Source organism: Rhamphochromis longiceps, linkage group LG7 (assembly GCF_057381845.1).
Source record: "Rhamphochromis longiceps isolate RC_006_pf linkage group LG7, R_longiceps_female_GT1.1, whole genome shotgun sequence".
Classification (NCBI taxonomy): domain Eukaryota; kingdom Metazoa; phylum Chordata; class Actinopteri; order Cichliformes; family Cichlidae; genus Rhamphochromis; species Rhamphochromis longiceps.
The window spans coordinates 42,809,473-42,825,741 of NC_140563.1; the positions used below are offsets into that span (position 1 = coordinate 42,809,473).

Here is a 16,269-nt window from a genome sequence, read left to right on the forward strand (position 1 = left end):
TCCCACATTGTTGATTTTTAGTTCACAAACACTTGTTGTAATGACTAACTACTCCTGACATTTTGGAGATGTTAGCTCTTTATACAGCAAAGTTACAGTGGGATACAAATAATATCAGGCTGATCCTGCCACAATTTATTCCCCCGGTTCAAATCACGGACAGTATCCCGTGATGCCTCTGCCTTTGTAAATGGAGGGACAGTAACTGCGTGTGTATATATAAGCATGTAAAACCTGAAGATAGTCAGATTAACAGTATTTTGTCTCTATCTGCCATTCTGCGGTGGGGGGGCGCGAACATTTTTCTTGTAAAACAAAGGGGGGCCTAGCAAAAACAGTTTGGGAACCACTGGCCTAATAGATGGTGTCAAAACTGTCAAAGTTGGTTTTCCACAGGTTATAATTTAATCTATGTTCTGATTAATATTTACCTTACAGTCTATGTAACACATATCTTCAATTCATAACTAAGAAAATATACAAGCATTGCATTAAACCCTGAATTGTTGTTTTTAATAAGTTTGGGGACAAGTTTTATACGTTTCTATGACAGAATATGAGAGCTCAGGTCACCTAGAGTGCAAAACCAGGAGACATAAACTGGGGTGGTACACTGCCGCCTCACAGCAATAAGCTCCTGTGTTTGAGTCCAGCCATAAAGGTTAAAGCAATGCAATTAAATTCATGAAACTCAGGTTTGAAAACATTTTTTCTTCTTGGTCAGCACGTGTTATTCAGCAATAAAAAGACATGTTAACAGCATGCTCAGGTACTCTGTGCAAACGATGACAGCGCCATATATTTTCCTGCAGGCCATCACTGTTAGCACATTATTCGACAAAAGAAAGGATGAGAGTAATCCCCCCATGCTCTTCAGACACAGACTCCAGTGATGAAAAGGAGGAAATCATTTTCAGGCAGCACTGCGATGGAGCCGGCAAGTGAGGATAGTTCTACAGAGGAGTGTTATGATGAGGAGGAGGAGGGGAAAAAGTTCAAAAAAAGCCAAGGGATTTAGGTTACAGTAGGCATATACTTTGATAGAAATAAGTGAATTATTTGTTAGCATGTAAGATGTGAAGAAAACAAGGAAAAACAAGAATTTCGATAAAGAGAACATTAAAGTGTCTATGATCAGGAGATGGCCATCAAAACAGCCTAAATAAGCAATAAATATAATGTGTGGAAATGTTGGGTAAAATGGTAAACAATAATTTGCCTGTAATGCATAGAAACATTGTTTGGACCACACAATTTTTTAACAGTTAAAGAGTAGATGTGTTTTTTTATAATTAGGTTTACACATGCACTTTTTTTAGATTTGGGAGCTTTGCTCTACCATTGAAACATGTAACTATAGTTTTGGATAGAATGCTACATACTTTATTATGCAACCATAATACATTTTTTAAACTATCATAAGCAAAGGAGCCATCTATTTTCTTCTAGGCTTGGGCCTGTCTTAGAGCAAAAAGTGGGGTACACCCTGAACAAGTCACCAGCCAGTCACAGGGCTATCACGGAGACACATTCACACCTACGGCCAATTTAGAATCACCAGTTGACCTTGTGAAGCATTTCTTTGGACCGTGGGAGGAATCCAGAGACCTAAAGAGAGCCCACACAGGCAGAGAAAGAACTTTAAAATCTCACACAGAAAGACACCGGCCAGCAGATGGATTCATATCCAGGACCACAAGACTTCAGAATTTGAAGATTTGACTCTGATGATTATTCAGTCCTGCACTTTGGATGTCCCTGTGAACCCTATGACTTGCATGTGGTACAAAATCTTAGGACCTTCTATTCTGGAAAAATCATTGCAAGTGAATATTCAGTTGTGTTTCTTACAAAATGTCAGCCTATTCTAGAGCATCAGATACTGCCAATCTGTCATAGTTGCTGCAGGGACATACACAAGGTATTCCTGGATATCTGTACTTTAAGAGTGACTGTTCAATGTGCACCTTTTCCTAAACCTAACCAAGAAGTTTTGGCACCCAAAACTAACCATTCAGTGAGCGAAGGTAAAGTAAACAGAGCACAAACTGAATTCAAACTTGTCATTTGTGATATTTTTGAATAATTTTCCTCATAAAAATATTTGTATATTGTGCCATGGTGCAATGTGACAGGCAGAAAACACAAGGGGGAAATAACACACAAAAAAACTAAGTTTAAAAACTCAAAAGTTTTCCTAGAAACTGGCAGAGGTTAAAACAAAGCTAAAGGAAGGTTAAGATTTGCATTTATCTGAACATCGTGACCCAAAATGTACGTCAATGAAAGCAAAGCAAAAGCAATGCAGCTTAAGTGTTATAGTATGGTTAATCATTTATATCATAATTTACTACTTTCCCATTAGAGTAGCACTGGCGCACATTTACATGTTTACTTGGTCCCACCCATTCTGCAACACCAGAAAAACAACCCCAATCATACAGCCTAAGTCATAAAAAAAATTTTTTCAGCAGCAGGAAGAACAAGAAGTCCTGGAACAGATGGTGTGGCCCCCACAGAGCCCTGATCTCAACATCACTGAGTCTGTCTGGGCTTACATGAGTTGATGGAAGCAACTGAGCGACAGCCTAAATCCACAGACGAACTGTGACAAGTCCTCTACGATGTCGGGAACAGCCTACCTGCCAAGTACCTTAAAAAGATTGTGCATAAGCATACCTTAGCAAAGAGTGGTCATAAACTTTTTTTTTTTTTACTTTTTACTGCACCGGTTATGTTTAGAGCTAAAAAAATAAAATAATAAAAACTAAAAAAATTCCATCTTTTCATGATAAAAATATGCAACAAGCCTTTACCATACTTCTCATCTTGTGACTAGCCTCCCTGTGCTGTAATCCATATAAAACTTATATCATGACTTATGGCTCCCTCCTGTAGCATTCCTTTCTGCTGCTCTCTGAAGGATTCGTATAAAATTCAATTTGCTTTATTCGAGACAATGGTGCGCAGAAGCTTTTTGAAGCATACAAATTTGATTGGTTTGTCTTACAATTTGTTCTCAACATAACTCTACATCTCTTTTCATTTTATGACTTTTGTCTCTGTGTTATGATCCATACAAAATGACATATGGCTCCCTGGTGTAACATTTCCTGCTGCTCCTCTCTGGAGCCTCGTGTAACTACAGTGCCACGCAGGATAACCCAAGCTTCATCCATCAACTTACAATGCAACATTTCATTCACTGTACTTTTTCTTTTTTTAAATGGATTTATCAAATTATTAATAACTATGTTTCTCCTTTGACTTATAGCTTTAGAAACAATGCAGTATGTCTTTTTTCAGTGTGGTAAATGTTGACTTTGCCCCAGGAAAGACCCTCAATAAGACTCGCTCAATATTTTCCTTCCTGGACAAAACCCTTCAGTAAAAAGTACCTACGTTTTTGTTTTATGGTTATCGCCATTATAGCACTTAGAACCCATTAGAGGGAAAACAGGAGAAAACGGAGAAGAAAAGACGAGAGGTTATTTTATATAAGACTTTTCGACAAAGTCAGCTAATTCCACAGGCCTCTGCTGTTTCTTTAAGTAAAATCACTGCCCAGAACCACACATCCCTGCCAACTCCCTCCCAGAATTAATCCAGGAGATGTTAAGAGCCAACAAGTAATATCCCATGAGACTTTACTATCCTGGAGGTAGTTGCCAGTTTAGATTTCACAGCCTTAATGTGTGTGCAGGGTCACTTTGGGCTCTTCCTCTCTCACTTTCTTTCACAGTGGCATGAGATAATCAGTTTTAACTCAGCTTTTGGCCTGTTTCTAAAAACACCCCATAGAATGACTTTAATCCCTGTCAAATACACTTTGGCATCTAAAAGTGGCGAAGACACTGTTTGCTTAAATCAGCTGATGTCAGTACGAGTTTTAATTTGCGATTTCAAAATCGTGGAAAAGTTACAGGAAAAAATAATATACAGACGTTGACTGAGCAAGTCGGCGCGGGCGCTGTAAAAGCATTACCTCTGACTAGAGCTGGGCGATATGAGATTTTTTCATATCACGATATGTTCTTTTCATTTCAGGCGATAACGATATCTATCACGATATAAGCCAAATAACTATATTTGTAAGATTTAAATGTGCTGTTGCTCACAAGTAAAATGTGAAATAATCAGCAGCTTGTTTTTATTTAAATATTTATTTCCCATAATAAGTTCAACAGGGTAGATGTACTTAAGGAACATGAGACTTTTTCAGATAAATAAAGGCAAATATTGCAAACTACACAAAAGGCAGCCGCTAAAGCGTTTAAGTTTCAAAATAGAACAAATGAAACAGACTAAATTGTCAATTCCACTTAGAAACAAAATATTAATTCTAAAAATAAATCTTAGTTTGTTTTACAGAAGAACAGACAAAACTGACTAACTTTTGTCAATATCAAATAAACTGAGAACTAAAAGGAAATTCTCAATCTCTCCTTGTTGTATAGCTTAGCTTTTCAAACAGTTTTAACAGTTACTTTAGTCTGACAAAAGCCGAATGACGAATTAGCGCTTCCAGTCAGAGACTGAGGCTACGTCCACACGTACACGGGTATTTTTGAAAAAGGAGATTTTCCGTTTTCGTTTTAAAAAATAATCCCGTCCACACATAAAGGCAGAAATGAAGGAAAACGCTGCTATGAACATGCCAAAGCAGCAGGTGGCGCTAGATTCCTAACCGTGCAGAAATGTTGGCCAATCAGAAGTCTAGAAGCCTCGGTGGGAAAAAGTAAACAAAGCTGGGGCATAGAAGCAGAACCGAGTCGTATGTGTGGAGGGACAGTAACTGTGTGTATATGTAAGCATTTAAACACTGCAGAGAGTAGAATTAACAGTATTGTAGAAATTCATTTCACCGAAACAATAACGTGGCGCACAGTGTGACGCATGCACCAGTTTATTGTATTTCCAGACTTGCTTTCGGCACATTTACAGTGCACGCTACTCTGTTTTTGTCAGACTTGAAATAGCCGAAATACCTTCCCACTACGGAACTTCTATGGCTCTTCCGTTCGACAATCTCTCCGGCATTGGAACCATCATCTGTTTTCTCTTCGGTCACGCTCGGTTGATTTTTCTAGTCGGCACACTCATTTCCTCCATTACGCGCTGGCTCCATTACCCGCTGGCTGTTTCCCAAACAAACACACGTGCGGCTTGGCACTTGTGCTGTACATAACAAGTCACGCGACGTGACGCTGCGGCTGTGATTGGTTCGGCTCTGCGCTACTTAATTTGGATTGGCTGACCTTTTTTTTTTTTTTTTTTTTAAAGAGGACAAGAGCGGCGAGGTCTATCGCGATAGCTTAATTTCTCTATCGAGTAAAAGTTATATCGCGATACATATCGTTATCGTTCTATCGCCCAGCTCTACCTCTGACGTGAAGATAAAAATTTATCAGGGTAACAAAAACGCATCCGTGAAATTTGACGCAGCAGGCAACAGCAACTGATGCTTGAACGTCACCAAACTCTAATTATGCTATCACAACAACTGTCAATGAAGCTGAACTGACTAAAATTCCTGATGGAATATATTGTGACAACAGCATCAAAACTCACTGAGCTACAGAATGTGGAGATAATCTCTTGCCTCTGGGGGCACATGTAGAGTTTCTTAATGGGGCTTTTGAACTTTACATACAAAGGATCACCTTTCAAACATAAACCTTCCACTTTTTATAACCTTTTATAGGAGTACAGAGGTTATGTTTGCCCAAGAACCATTTTTAAGCTTTTATAGGGGTTCCAGCCTGTTGCCAAACTAGAAGGCAAAAAAAGGAACATGAAGTCACCAGCACTTTGTTAGGAACACCTGTTTATCAAAGCGGATCTCGTTAACCCCAATTTCTAATTAGCCAATCACATGGCTGCAACTCAAAGCATTTATCCATGTAAACATTGTCTTGAGGACCTGCTTAAGTTCAAACTGAGCATCAGAATGTGGAAGAAGGTGTGGCATGGTTATTGCCACCAGCTGAATATTTCAGAAACTGATTATTTCCTCAGAGAAGTTTTCTCTGCCTGTTTCGCTCTCTCCTTCGAGCCAATAGGAAGGAAACGGTATCTTAAATAACCAGTCATTACAACCAAAGTTTGTGGACGATTATCTGTCAGTGCACAACACGTCAAAACTTGAAGCAGATGGGCTACAGCAGCAGAAAATCACACCAGGTGCCACCAGATGAAAAAATGTTGCCTGGTATAATGAGCATCGATTTCTCCTGCAATATTCAGAGAGTAGTAGTTTGGTGTAAACAGCATGAAAGCAGTTATCCATTGTGCTTTTTATCAATGCTTCAGCTCGGTGGTGGTGTGGGAGATATTTTCTGGGCACAGTCTGGATCCCTGAGTACCATTTATGCTAACCATGTCTTTTATGACCACAGTGTCAACATGTCACAAAGCTCAAGTCATCTCAAACTGGATTCTTGAAAATGAAAAATAGTACATGATACTCCAATGGCCTCCGAAGTCACCAGATCTCAACAGAGCACCATTGGGATTTGGTGGAACAGGAGTTTGTCATCGTGGATGTTAAGCAAACAAATCTGCAGCAACTGTGTGATGCTATCACATCAATATGTGCCAAAATGTCTGAAGGATGTTTCCAGCAACCTTGTTGAATCTATGCCATAAAAAATTAAGGTGGTTCTGAAAGCAAGGGCAAACTGTACCTAACAAAGAGACGAGTGAGTTTAATATTTATGTACAACAACTTTTTCCAAATAGTTGGGATACTCAGTAAAATATAAATAAAGCAGATAAAGACATCAAGTGTTGAAAACACTTTTTTGTGTGTGTTTTATTTGAAAAATATATGATACATACATTTTAAATCTGATGCACTTGTTCCAAAACAGCTCTGTTTGAAAACCGCAGAAACCAATGAACCCAGTGCTTCCTGTTGTTACTCGTTATAAAATTTTAGCTTTCTTTGTTAAATTTTTCATTCCACAGTGGATTAAATGTTTTCAGTGGATTATATTTATGGTATTTAGCACTCGTCCCCTTGATAAAGTCTTCAAGACCGCCCCTGAAAAGGACAAACATCTATATATCATTCAGCATTAATGGAACCTAAGTTACCCACTAATACACCCCTGTAGCATCATATTATTATTGAACAAGCCAATGATTGCTCTCCTCTTCAGCTCAAAGAACGTGTCATCCACGATTTCCAGAAAGAAATCAGAAAGAGCATCTCAATTAAGCTCATAAAAATAAAAAAGGCCAGGAAAAGTTAGCGGTATTCCAAGATTTTTTTTGCATATTTTTTCTTGTACGGTAATAACGTAACTTGCATTCCCATAGCAACAAACTGAAATTGTTTCTTAACCCTTTAAGACCTACCATAGAACCAAGTCCGCCAGAGCTTATATTATATTTTTACATGGTGTGGTGCCATTTTTGGGAGCATTTCAAGTTGCTATACATCAATACAACCATTACAGCCTAGATTTTAATAATATGTCTGCATTAAGTGCATAGTAATTACATAAATTGCAAAAAAGTGCAATAAACTACAAAAAAATTGAAAATCGTTTTTGTTTTTTTAACATATATTTCTAGTTAGAGAACTTTAAGAGGCTTATCCCTCAAAACTGTAAATACAAAATGTTGCACAAACTAGTTTCCCACCACAGGAAATTTATTTTGAGTGTCTTCATAGTTTTATTTTTGAAATACACCAATTTGTATATACTGCAGGAAAAACGAAAATAAATATTATAGTGCAAATTTGCAAAAAAACAGCATATGGATCAAAATACACTATTTCCAGCAGTGCAATATTAGTTCTAAGCATCCCAGAAACAACACAGAAAGTCATAAAGTCAAACATAACCTTTAAAAACACCAGTATAGGCCCATGAGACCCTGATGGTAAAAAACTACATTTCCGCGAAAATGACGTCACTTCTGGTTTCGGGCAGGTCATGGCGGACGTGCGATAGTTCGCGCTGACGTTGCAGGAAGTGTTATGAACAGCTGATCGGAGCGGCAAAGCGTGTTTCTGGAATATCATGTTTTTGTTGCTGCAAGTGCTTTTTATGCAGTTTTTGCAAAGCTATATGTGGAAGGAAACTGTGACCTAGGACAAGCTGGTGGCATAAGAAGTAAGTACAACTCCTCTGGTTTCATATGCAAAAAAAATTATTGCGCTAGCTCACGTGGTTGCAGTGCTACTGGGATTTAAAAGTAGTTGTGCAAAACGGAGCGTGCCCGCTCTGACCGGTTTTAAAGGGTTACAGACCTCCTGAGACCACTCAGTGATTTTGGAGCCCAGAGATCACGGCCACTCAATATTGGTTTTTAGCCTTGTCCCCTGTGTACAGAGATTTCTACATTTTTTCTCAAATATTTTAATAACATTATCTACTACAGAGCCCCCCACATGCTCTATTTACATTGAGAACTGTTGCACTTAAATATGTGAACAATTTCTATGTCATTTTTTTAAATTCTGAACAATTCAGACTGAGCTTCCCTGTATCATCTCAGAGATGCAAGAAAGACTTCTATTTTTATTAGCTGGAAGCAGCTATCAGTCCCTACCTTAATCAAACATTTCTAATCCTTATGACTAACTTGACTGTTGTGTTTTGACTATTCTGTTTGTTGCCATGGACAAATAATGCTGAAAGAAAGCATGTAACATTTTCAAAGAGGATGATCTTTACTGAATCATATAATTTTAACATTGTTGTTTGATGATAGACTGGAATAGACTTAAATAAACTGTGTTTACACTGGCATTATGTACTTTATATGAGTAAATCAACTCTACTGTTATTGTTTCAACACAATATTGCGTGTGTGTTTGTGTGTGTGCTCATGTTTATACATCTTTGTGAGGAACAAAATTTCGACTGTTACAATACTTGAGGGAACCAACGGCCCCTTATGTGGCCCAAATTCCAGGCCTCACAAATTCGAAGGCATTTTTGAGGCTCAAAATGTGGAGGGTTAGGGTTAGGTATTCAGTTCTGATGGTTAGGGTTAGGGTAAGCGGCTAGGGAAAGCATTATGTCAATTAGATGTCCTCGCTAAGATATAAAAGGCAAGTGTGTGTGTGTGTGTGTGTGTGTTTAAGTGAGAGCACAAGTGAGCTATTATTAAATTAATGCTGAATGAGTGTTTTGGTTTTGTAACTTTTCAACTGTCCATTCCAATTTCCCCATCGACTCTGGCCAGACCCACACACATACAAAGAGCAGGCAAACTTCAAGTGAGAATCCTCCCACGTTTAGTACAGTGCCCTTTATGCCAGGCACTTAGGTATCTTTTTAGTGCTATGATGAGTAAGTGATAATAAAAACTGTACATTGTGCAAATAAGGCAATTTAAATGGCAGTGCCATATGACAAAGTGAAGGAAAAAAAACATCCCTGTAAAGGTAATTTTTCACCCCGATACTTTTTTCTGTTTGACAAAGAGCTCCAATCTGCAAAAAGTGCCAGCACCACATCCTACTGCATGCCAGGCTGTAGATATTTCCAAATGTCCTGATGGCTACTCTGACAGTATGTGAGTGTGTGTAGGTATGCTCTACAGTATGTGCCTGTCAGTGTGCTCGCCTCGCAGAGACAACCTCTGGGTGAAAGCAATCAGGTGGCTGGAGACATAATATCCTCAGAGACTGTGAACAGCAGGAGGTTGACTGACAGGACAGGATCTGTTTTTTCTTCTTCCTTTCCACTTTCACCTGAAGAGGCTGACCAAACTGATGAGAAATGGATCAATCTTTGGATACCTTCATATTTTGGAGTGGCTTTCAGCTTGTGAGGAGAATCACTTCCCTCAAGAAATTTTTTTTTTCCCCCAAAACAATTTTCAGTAAAACGAAAAACTTTTTTTTTTCTAATCAGGAATTCACAGAGGGCATCATCACTAGAAAGGAGTCCATTAGAGCAAATGAGGAAAGTCGTTACATGATCACAGAGATTTGTTAAAGCAAATTCACAGTTTAACCAGCATCAAAAAACGCACAGCTCTGGTAGGTTCAGCAAAAAAGCAGCTTTGATACAGTAGATCTGAGAGATATTTACAGCAAGAGTTTAGGTCACATTATGAATATTTATCACTATTTGCACTTCTAAGTTATATTTCTTCTCCTAAAAGAATATAAATGCCTCTGCTTATGTCTTTTGTATTCCAGGAAAGATGTGATTTGCCTTGGATTAAAACTGGAAACAGAAAGATTTGACTCGTTCTGAAGGTGACAGAAAACCAGGAAGACTCAGTAACATGTTTTAACCTGCTGTCTGCTTTCAGCTGCTTCCTTCAGGGGTCGCCACAGTAGATTATCTTCCTCCATCTCACTCCATCCCTTGCATCCTCCTCTGTCACATCAACCCTTTGCATGTCCACCTTCAGTGCATTCCTCTCTGTGGTCTTCCTCTTTTCCACCTGCCTTCTTCACTAATGTCCACTATCCCTCCTCTGCACATGTCCAGACCATCTCACCCTTGCCTCCTTTAACTTTGTCTCCAATACTGTAGCCTACTTTAACTTTTACTAAAAACTAGCTATGCCCAACAACTTAAAGTGACTCTTTAAGCATTACATACTATTAAAAGTTAAACGTAACCTAATTTACCTGAATATAGTCTTTGGATACATTGTGTATTTATGCAAATGAATGCTTTGGATAATGAGGTTAAATTACTAGTGTATTATTTTTAAGTTTGTGTGTTAATGAATCCAACTTTAAGCTGTCTGCGTTCAAAAATCTGCACATAAATTTACACATAAATACAGAGTAAGTGTTTTGTATTTGAGGCTAGAGATGATTTCTACCTATAGCAAAGTAAGAGAGGATGTTCAACATAGAGCTTCAAATAGCATTTAAACACTCTGGATTAAACTGATTTTCCCTGGATTGGCATTTTAAATCGAATTTCTCCACAAGCCTGTGCAATTTTTAAAGTCACACAAAGCTTCATCTCACAGTAAAATGCATACACTTAGGCATCCTGAACACAATGGCTGTCGCTCACAAGTACACATTTACCCTCATATATTATTTTTTCCAAGAGCAGAGCAGCTCAAACTTAATGAAAAGATGCATCTCTTCTGCTTTGCTGGGTTGTGTCTGCAGCCTGTTGTTATTCCTGGTGCTCTGCAGTGCCACACTCACACACTGCATCCTGCTCCAACAACCAAACCCACACTCTCTCTAGGCAACTGTCATTGTTCATTCATGTTAATATTACACGTCATTTTGTATTCTGCCACAACAGCTTACAGCTAATTATATGTCTCATAAATTATATATGTCCTGCTGGCTGAAAGGACATCATTAGGTGAATGAAATCACTCAGCAAAGGTTGATGTATTTATAGTGTCTCTTATTTCATGACCATTAACTTTCATTTCCATAAATCTTGTGCAGATGTATGAACACAAGTGCTCACTGTGGTTTCGCATGGGGGTCGTACCTGTGCACAGGAGAAGCGCGGTGAGTCCCATCCACCGGAGCGGCCCCATGTCTCTCCTCGGACTCGTGGTAATTCGGTGGAAGCCGGATGGATAGCTCCCTCAGCAGAAAGCAGCACAACTTTGCACACAATTTATCCCCTCTGAGCAGTTCTCCATTTAAAGCAAAACTGTTGTATTCCGTCCGAAACCACCTGCCATCACAGACATGAACACAGAGCGTCACCCCAGTGAAACACAGAGCATGTAGAGGGCAAACAGCAGGGAAGTAAAGTCCGCATTTTTCGTTTTCACTCCCAAAATGGAGAATTTATATTAATCAACTTTCTTTCAGCTTAAGGTTTTTTTTTTCACCCACAGGACAAAACAGGTGCTTTGGGACGCGTGAAAACAAACCGTCTGTCACAAATCGCACCAAGCACCCAAAGGATGCTCAATATTTGGCAGACCTCTGCTGAATTTGTGCCATAATTTTAACAGCTTAGAGTCTCACTATCTTTCTAGAAAATAAACACGTTTTTTTTCAACAACTGTCGAGTGGGAGGCAGCGAATAAAGCAACGCAAACGTCAATCAAAGGAAATAAGAACAAGTGTGTGAAAGTGTTGCGGTGTTTCTCTGTGGCTTCTTACCATTTCTCTTATTGCACAAGATCCGGGCGCCGCGGTCTCATCCAATGTTGGCATGTGGTTTGAAATTCGAGCGGCTTTTCCTTATCAGGCTGCAATTTGTACATATATATAAATGTTTTCCCTAAATCAACGAGGTCAGCAAAAAAAACAATCCTCGAAAAAAAAATCCAAACACTTTGTAAGACATTCTGTTTTCTTCTTGTTGTATTTCACATAGTGGTGGATTTACAACGGTCCAGATCGCCTTTGTAGTTCACACGGAGGGCTAAGTGTCGTACAGGACTTGTATTATCTCACAAATAGTCCTGCAACTTTGCGCACGGCGAAGAAGCGTGCACAGATGACAGCGAGCGCGGGAGAAAGGCGGTGGTGAAGCGGATCCTGTTGCCGCTCTGTAGCCTGTAGTTGTGGACCGGAGAGTGTTGGTGCAGAAACTGAGGGGGTGGAGGTGGAGGGAGGTGGAATGGGACGCGCACTCCTGGCTGAATTGGCAAATTAGAGGGTTTGCGGGAGTCACGTCAGCAAGTATAGTCCCATCAGTTTTCTAAAGCTCAGATCACGAGACGACTGCGCTTTCTGTCCCACATCGTTGGAAATAAAGATAATAGTAATCATAATAAATAAAGTTGGCACATTAGAAAGGAGCTTGGCACCTCACGATGCAGGGTAATTACGCTGTTGGTTCGGGGGCGAAAATGAACATATACACGTGACTCACGGCGGAATAGACACTAATTAGAGTTGTCCCAGTGGGGAATGGAGATAGGAATTATTTAACACTGTTTGGAATAAACCGATTTTTACATGAAAAGCTCAATGTCATGTGCACTGCCTTGCAGGAAAAGACAGCTTGAGGCACGCGTTTACGTTTAAAGCATTTTATTAAAAATAAAAAATCAGGTTCAGCTGGTTAATTATGGCAAAACATAATTTCCCATTTCTCCGCTCGTGCCTGTCAAGTTGGCTGGACAGCGAATGTACACTTGGCGAAGAGAGAGTGGAGCACTGCAACCTGTTGTGCCACAGGTCGTTCATGAGAACCAACAGTGCCCTCTATGGGACACCTCTGACTGCAAACAGCTGCCCTGGCTCAGCTTCATGACTCAGACCTTGAGAGTGCTGCATAATTATGAGTGTGTCTTAGATCAGCTGCAGGCTGAACATGATGGCCAACCTAACATGGCACAACGACACCATAAACACTACTGTTATCAGAGCTTGAGCTCTGGGTTAAAGAAATCAGTGACATTTAGAAGATGGCGCATTTAACCTTGTTTTTCTATTCTGCCTTTTTCAGTGGATGGAGCCGATCAATAAAGAAAAATAATGTTTATCCCAAAATCTCGCCACAGTACTCTTGTTAGTATGTAAAAAGGTTAGCTAGTGAAGATTTTAAAGTCAGCGTTCCCTGCTGGGTGAAAGCCCAATGGCCAAGCTGTCAGTGTTCACATTGACTATTCTTTAAGAGAAAAGTGAACAGGCACACAAACCAGAGTCATGTTGAAAAGTATCAAAAGGGTGACCCTGCAGCTCAAGCCTCTTCACATCAGTGCCAAACACCGATTAAAGACCATCAGCAGAGCAATGGAGGGACCCTGTGGGTTTGAAGGAGAAAAGTTCCCTCCTTTATCCCCTTTCCTGCTTCTTGCTCCCTGCTCCTATAGCACCATTCAAGTAGAATAAGATATCAAAAGAGAAACAAATTATGCTTTTCCCCCGCAAAGCACAGCGCCAGAGGAGATCTTCCCATAACACACATCTGATTCGAGGTTAACATAAAAGATGAACGGCACATTTTATTGTTGCTGGAGTCTTGTGCTGACTTCCACGATGATGTACGGCTTCAGCTGCTTTCAGGATCTTGCCGTGTCACATCTTCTCTCAAGCGGCAAATCCAAACATATAATTATCATTTCCTGCACTCTATTTACAGAAGCCACTATATGTCCTGTAATATGTTATTACTCTAAAAAGAAAAAAAGGATGCCTGAATGATGCCAAATTAATGCTTTACAGATCGCTAAGTGGCGGAAGGTGTTTGCCAATATTCATGTTAGAACCAGCAATCAAAACAATGTCACCAGCTAAAAAGAAGTATCCTTGAATTGTTTCTTACATAAGCCTCTCTGTCTAGCTTCCTTCCTCTTTGATTATGCGTCTCTTCACACTTTTTTACAGTCGCAGACATATTCTGAAACATCGTGGCTGCGACCTAAACTAATCATTTATGGCTGCTTGTGAGAAGTTTATTGCACTTGCATTGCAAGTTGATGAGAACATATCACATTTTAAACGTCTGGTTTGAGCAATTGTGCGACTCACACGCAAGGTGTTCATGAATTGGATTTTTGCATATAGCTGCATTAGGAAGAATTGAACTACTGTTAATTTTACAGAACTAAAGTCATCGGTTTCACCTAACAGTTTGCACAGTGAGTGTTTAATAAAGAAATGATAGAAGAGGCAAAAATACACTTAAACAGATTATCTGATGCCAGTGTAAGGCAAGAGATGAGTTTGGGCATGATCCTGCTCAGACACACAGCCTCCAGGAGAAAGCTTGACTGCCGTTTTCCTCCTGGTGAGCATGAGTCCCATGAGATGACACTTGTTTGCTCTGAGCGTCTCCTGGTTTTGTTCTGGGACTGGTTGCTATGCTGCATGCTTCAAGGCATCAGCTCAGCTTGCAAAATGGTGAGAGGTTCACTGAATGGGTTGACTTTCTTAGCATTTCTCTCTCTTTTTTCCCTTTCTTCTAAGGAGCCACAAAAATTGTGATGTTTGTCTCATACAACAGGCATGACCAGAAGGACAAACTCTAAGCATTCAGTTCAACTCAGTTTTATTTATATACTTCACACTTTACCTTTTATACTTCACCTCGAGGCAATAACAGTTCCTTCACTGTGCTTTATGTTGCAAGGTGAAGGCCCTGCAATATCTGAGACAAACAGATGATTGCCTTATGAGCAAGTAGGTGGCAATAGTGGAAAGGAAGAATTCCCTTTAAACAGGAAGAGATCACTGCCATCTACTGTGGCTGGTGGGGGTGGGAGGGTGCAGCTGAAAGAGATGAGAAAAAAAGTAGAACATTGGGAGACCAGGATAAAACATAAACTATGGGACCAAGTAGAAAAAGAGATGAGTGGAGATGAGCGGCTCAGTTCATTGTGGGACTGCTCCAGCAATCTGACCCCATAGTAGAAAATAGTATCTAGTACCAAAGGGTGGTTCAGGGAAATCCAATCCACCCCTACACACTGTGGATACCCATTAACCATTGAACAGTACAGAGCCTTTCAGCAGTGGAGCTATGCATTTAAATTATCATCAAGACAAGAGTGACACGATGAATGATCTCTGTGGATCGGAGACAAAAAAGATCTGTCACTAGCAACTGTAGTTATTCAGGGACAACTATTTTACTCATATCTTAGTTTTTTAAGTTTATATTTTGTTAACTGTGTATTTGTGATTAGTTGTGCCTCTCAGTTATCTTGCGTTTTTCTTGAAGTTGCTTACAACATACAGACAAATGTACTGGGCCACCTGCACACTGGAGCTGTTCAGCCATAAAAAAACAGGTTATGACGCTCCTGGTGCTCAGTTTTCCTGCTGATGTTAATGCCAGAGGTAGTTCACAGCTCTGCAGTTAGTGTGTGTGTGTGTGTCTGTATGTGTGTGTGTGTGTGTGTGTGTGTGTGTGTGTGTGTGTTGGGGGGGGATTGCTATGCACCTCAGTGCTTGGCGACCGTGCTCTGTAATTTTAATTTTGGTCGTCCACTTGGTGGCTGAGTTCCTGTGGTTATTAAAATTAAGAGGCATGGCTCAACACTTTTGTCCAGAGATATATGTATGATCTCTGTATGATTGCCATGCTCCCTTATCCACTAAGTTCAGGAACTTTTTATGTCCTGTCAGCAGTATGCATTTGTGTAGGTTTTAATGGAACATTGGCATGGATGCATAAAACTGGCATCTAGAGGGGCTCCTCGTGGATATTTCAAGCATCATATCCTTCAGTTACTGCATTATGGCTCATTTTTATGCACCAATTTGTGCCTAAAATTGGTGCATGAAAATTTTATACAATTTGTGCATCAAATCTTTATGCGATTTGTGCATAAAATATATGGAGGTAATCTCAGTAAGACTTTTCTATCACATATTGATACGCAGAAATTTATGCA

The 16,269-nt window shown here is 39.7% G+C and overlaps 1 protein-coding gene across 1 annotated transcript in view; it reads right to left on the bottom strand.

Annotated features, from left to right (window-relative positions):
• Positions 1–12,430, bottom strand: part of LOC146665929 (transmembrane protein 132C-like) — a 189,924-nt gene extending 177,494 nt beyond the window's left edge. Inside the window, exons 1-2 of the mRNA XM_085413739.1 lie at positions 12,080–12,430; positions 11,451–11,642 (exon numbers count right to left, since the gene is read on the bottom strand). Coding sequence (XP_085269865.1) covers positions 11,451–11,499 — 49 coding nt within the window. The 5' untranslated portion in view covers positions 11,500–11,642; positions 12,080–12,430. The remainder of the gene's footprint in view (positions 1–11,450; positions 11,643–12,079) is intronic.
• Between the last annotated feature and the right edge of the window lie 3,839 nt (positions 12,431–16,269).